This window comes from Halyomorpha halys, unplaced genomic scaffold (assembly GCF_000696795.3).
Source record: "Halyomorpha halys isolate HHAL.00 unplaced genomic scaffold, Hhal_1.1 Scaffold451.1, whole genome shotgun sequence".
NCBI classification, from domain to species: Eukaryota; Metazoa; Arthropoda; class Insecta; order Hemiptera; family Pentatomidae; genus Halyomorpha; species Halyomorpha halys.
In genome coordinates, this window is record NW_027113598.1 from 285,727 (window position 1) to 289,579 (window position 3,853).

Sequence of the window (3,853 nt, forward strand, 5' to 3'; positions counted from 1 at the left end):
AAAGTAGATTTGAAAAAACAAGATTTTGAGATTGTGACAGTCCTATATCACTTTTGAAACATTAGCTTAAGACGGCAAGAGGAAACTTTAAGATAATTTAATCGGGCAATATTTAAAAAGCGCCTGAAATTGAAAAACGGTATGAAATCCTCCACTCAACTTCCACCTCCGCCTGTGTTTTTCAATTTCAGGCATTTTTTAAATATTGCTCGATTTAACTATCTTAAAGTTCCCTCTTCCCGTTTTGAGCTAATATTTCAAAAGTGATATAGGGTCGTCAGTTAGCGGGGCGGGTACAGCAGGGAAGGATTGCCTTTTCTTTTTATGTTATGATTTCCTCTTGTGAGATTGTGACATGTCGTACATTGACCAACATACTTGCTATAACTGTCTGTTTAAAAAGTATGTAATCGCAAATAAACTTTCATGACCTCTTAATGGAAAGGATTAATTAATTATTCATTAGTTAAAGAATTTTTTTTTTTTGTTTCCAAACCTTAATTCACACCTGTGAAAACACTAAAAGATGAAAAATATAGGAGTAAGTTGAGATTAAATAAATGTCGAGAAAGGATAAATACACACAAAATTAATAATAATAATAAATGAATAAATAACAAATCTGCTCTCTTTTGACCGCAATCCTGACCATCTTCTTCATAATTAGAAATTATACGGACAATTATTTATATATATAATATTTAAGAAAAAGTTGGTTTGTGATGCATCCATTTTTCTCCTACGATTTATTAAAATATAATTTTTATGAGTAGTATTTAACTTTAGTAATCAATGTACTCTACCTCCATCTCTGCAAACAGATTTCTCAATATTTACATATTTACTTCTTTCTTTTTAAATTGGTGAAGGATTAATAACAATTAATATTACTATACATTTTTTTTCAACACTATTCATACGTCTATATTGTCTGTTATTTTCTAATTATTCTGTAATTCCTTTTATTCATAATGGCTTACTTTGACATATGAGATAGTTAAATTCTTATATGATGGCCGTAACCGTTAAAAAAAAATTAACAGTGATTTTATCAAATAATTTAACAACTTTTACAATCATAATTTTATTTTAATTGTGCAAACACAAAATACCACTATCTAGGAACCATCACTCATTCAATGGACTTTTCAAAATATTGAAAAAAGATAATAACTTATTAAAAAAAAGAGGATTACCTATACAAGATGAAGAAATCAAATTCTGTAAACGACCGATCCTAACTTTTATTCCTTCGCAGTAACCTTTTTTCAACATGGCCATTAGGTTCAACATTTCTTTAAATTGTGGATCTCTGTAAAAAAAAAAAATTGTAATAATAATAAAATCAAGCATATTGTCTGGCTTACAATCAGAACTTCTGAAAAAAAGTACAAATTTTCTAGTTGGAAGGTTTTGTTTCATTAAGATTAAATATTTCTTAACTTATATAAAAAAAGGAATAAATTGAAATCTTTGTATTTGGTATGTATATTGAAATTTGTAATTGTAAAAGAAAACTGTGGGAAAAAAATGTTTTCTTACTATTTTATCCCCCCATGTAAAAATATGTAATTTATTTATGTCCAATCATGGATTGATCAGTATGCTGTGTAATGTAGCAACCCGATGTATTTGGGCAGCATGAATGAATAAAGCATTTCTCTCGGGTGTTTAGGAATATATATTTTGGCAAAACCACTTACATCCACAATCCAAGTAAAAATAGGCAGGATATAAACGGAGGTGGTTTTACAAAATAAACAAATTAATAAATATTTAATCTAAATCAACAGAAAATCAACAATGAAATATAACTACTTCAGAAGTTATTATTATTTTCTTCTTAAATATATTTCTTTAAAACCATATATTATTCATCAAAAAGTATAAGTTAAATTAAATCATTAGTTCCAATTATTCCTTGGAATAATAATAAATAAATTATTCATGTTTACTTTATTAATTGTTCATAAATATTTTTAATCACTAATAATTAATAGTCTCAGAAATATAAAACAAATGAGGGACATTAGTTGGGCTATAATTACTAAACATATGTTTGCCTTTATCAAATAATAAATAAATGAAAAATTATTTTAAAAAATTAATAATTATTTACAATAAATCAGAAAAAAAAATGTAATAATGATTCTTGGAGAGATAGGAGATGGACACAGAAATGAGTTTTAATTATAGAAAGAGAAGACTTTGCGGACTAAGGTTGTGTTCTAACATAAAATAGGTCAAAAGTAAATCATATGATGTCTTATAGGAAAAAATACAAAGGTTGGGAGGGCAAGAGCATGTTCATAACATTAAATTGAGGATTTGAGTTGAAGTACTAGCAGGATATACAAGGAGAACGGGAATAGAATAAACCCTTTCACTCCTAGAGGGACAATGCGTCCCCATGGACGCTTTGAATTGTCTGTAGGGTAAAGTAACTGCAGGGAAATGGGATTACTTCCTTGCGCCATAGGGACAAAAACCCATTTTACAACCAAAAAAAAAAAAGAAAAAAACAGGAATAGGATAAGGCCACTTCAAATTCATACATAAAAATGTGGGAATGCCCCACAAATAAATCAAATAAAAGAATTAAATGTTTAGTAATTACTTTCTATAGGATTTTTCAAAAACATTAAAATAAAGTACACATTTTTTTTTTTTTTTTTATCATTTTTAAAAATATATATGAAATAAACCAATGTTTCAGATTCCCCTGTCTTCAGGGTTCTCTAGTACAACAAGCATTTTCTACATCACAGATATGTTCAGCTCCCTGTATCCAATCAAAACAATTTCATCATGTCATTTTTTAAAAAATAGATTCTTAAACAGAAGGGAACTACCTTTTCGGTGTAGTAAAGTTGTGTATAATATGAATAAATACTATATAATCAACAGTGATTACCGTATATAAATAAGGTTAGAAAAATCCTAAAAGAAAAGTTAGAAGAAGTAATGCAGCATGACTATAGAATGCGACAAAGAAAGATAGTTCGTGTGGTTACCTTCTATTCAAAGCATTTATTTTTTAAAATGACAAAATGAAATTCAACAGATGGGATACAAGGAGCTACACGTATTTGTAATATAAAAACATTTGTTTGTGTAAGAGAATTTTGAAGACAGAAGAGTATTTCGAAACGTTGTTTTATTTTATGTATTTTAAAAAATAAAATATAGGAGTGTGGTGTATTAAACAACAGAATTAACCAATTTCAGACATATTACCTCATATGTTCTTCCCTTATGAGTAGGCATACAGTAGGGCGTCCTGAAAGTCTCCAATAGCGACTAACAAACTGTAACTCAGTCTTTATATCATCAATTAAGAGCGCCATATCTCTGTACAAGTAGAATTCTGAGACTTCAAATATTAACGGGTAGCAAAGTACTGACATTCCACAAACCCTATAAACCTGAAAAAAAAAAAAGATGGTTAAAAATGTTGATTGTGGTGATCCGTGTATTTATATTTTTATTTACACTTCCAGTCAAAATTATAGGCCACCACTAATACTTTAACCAAAACTATTGTAAACACAGATACAAGTACTGTTCAAAACCTAGTATTTTTTTTTTTGTTTTTGCCAAAAATGTTTCTAAATTCGATTACTATTGCAAGCATAGTATCTGAAAAGAGTTGGGATTGAATCATTTTGCTAAAAAAATTTCTCATAACTTCGCATAGCATTAGCAATTCAAAATTTGACCTTCTATTCGACTATCAACAGTCACACTTAATTTCAATCCTGACAATATCTCAATAGCTTTGAGATTACAGTTCCTATTCACTACCTTTAAAGGGCCTCTACATGTTGGCCAAGCCAAGGCGAACTCGGACATG

At 28.7% G+C, this 3,853-nt stretch overlaps 1 protein-coding gene across 2 annotated transcripts in view; it reads right to left on the reverse strand.

Moving 5' to 3' along the window:
• Window positions 1-3,853, reverse strand: part of LOC106682921 (probable phosphorylase b kinase regulatory subunit beta) — a gene marked incomplete at both ends in the record, with an annotated part of 37,566 nt that overhangs the window by 15,054 nt on the left and 18,659 nt on the right. For both annotated transcript variants that reach the window (XM_067051008.1, XM_067051007.1), the window contains 2 exon segments: window positions 1,197-1,312; window positions 3,238-3,425. In XM_067051008.1, coding sequence (XP_066907109.1) covers window positions 1,197-1,312; window positions 3,238-3,425 — 304 coding nt within the window.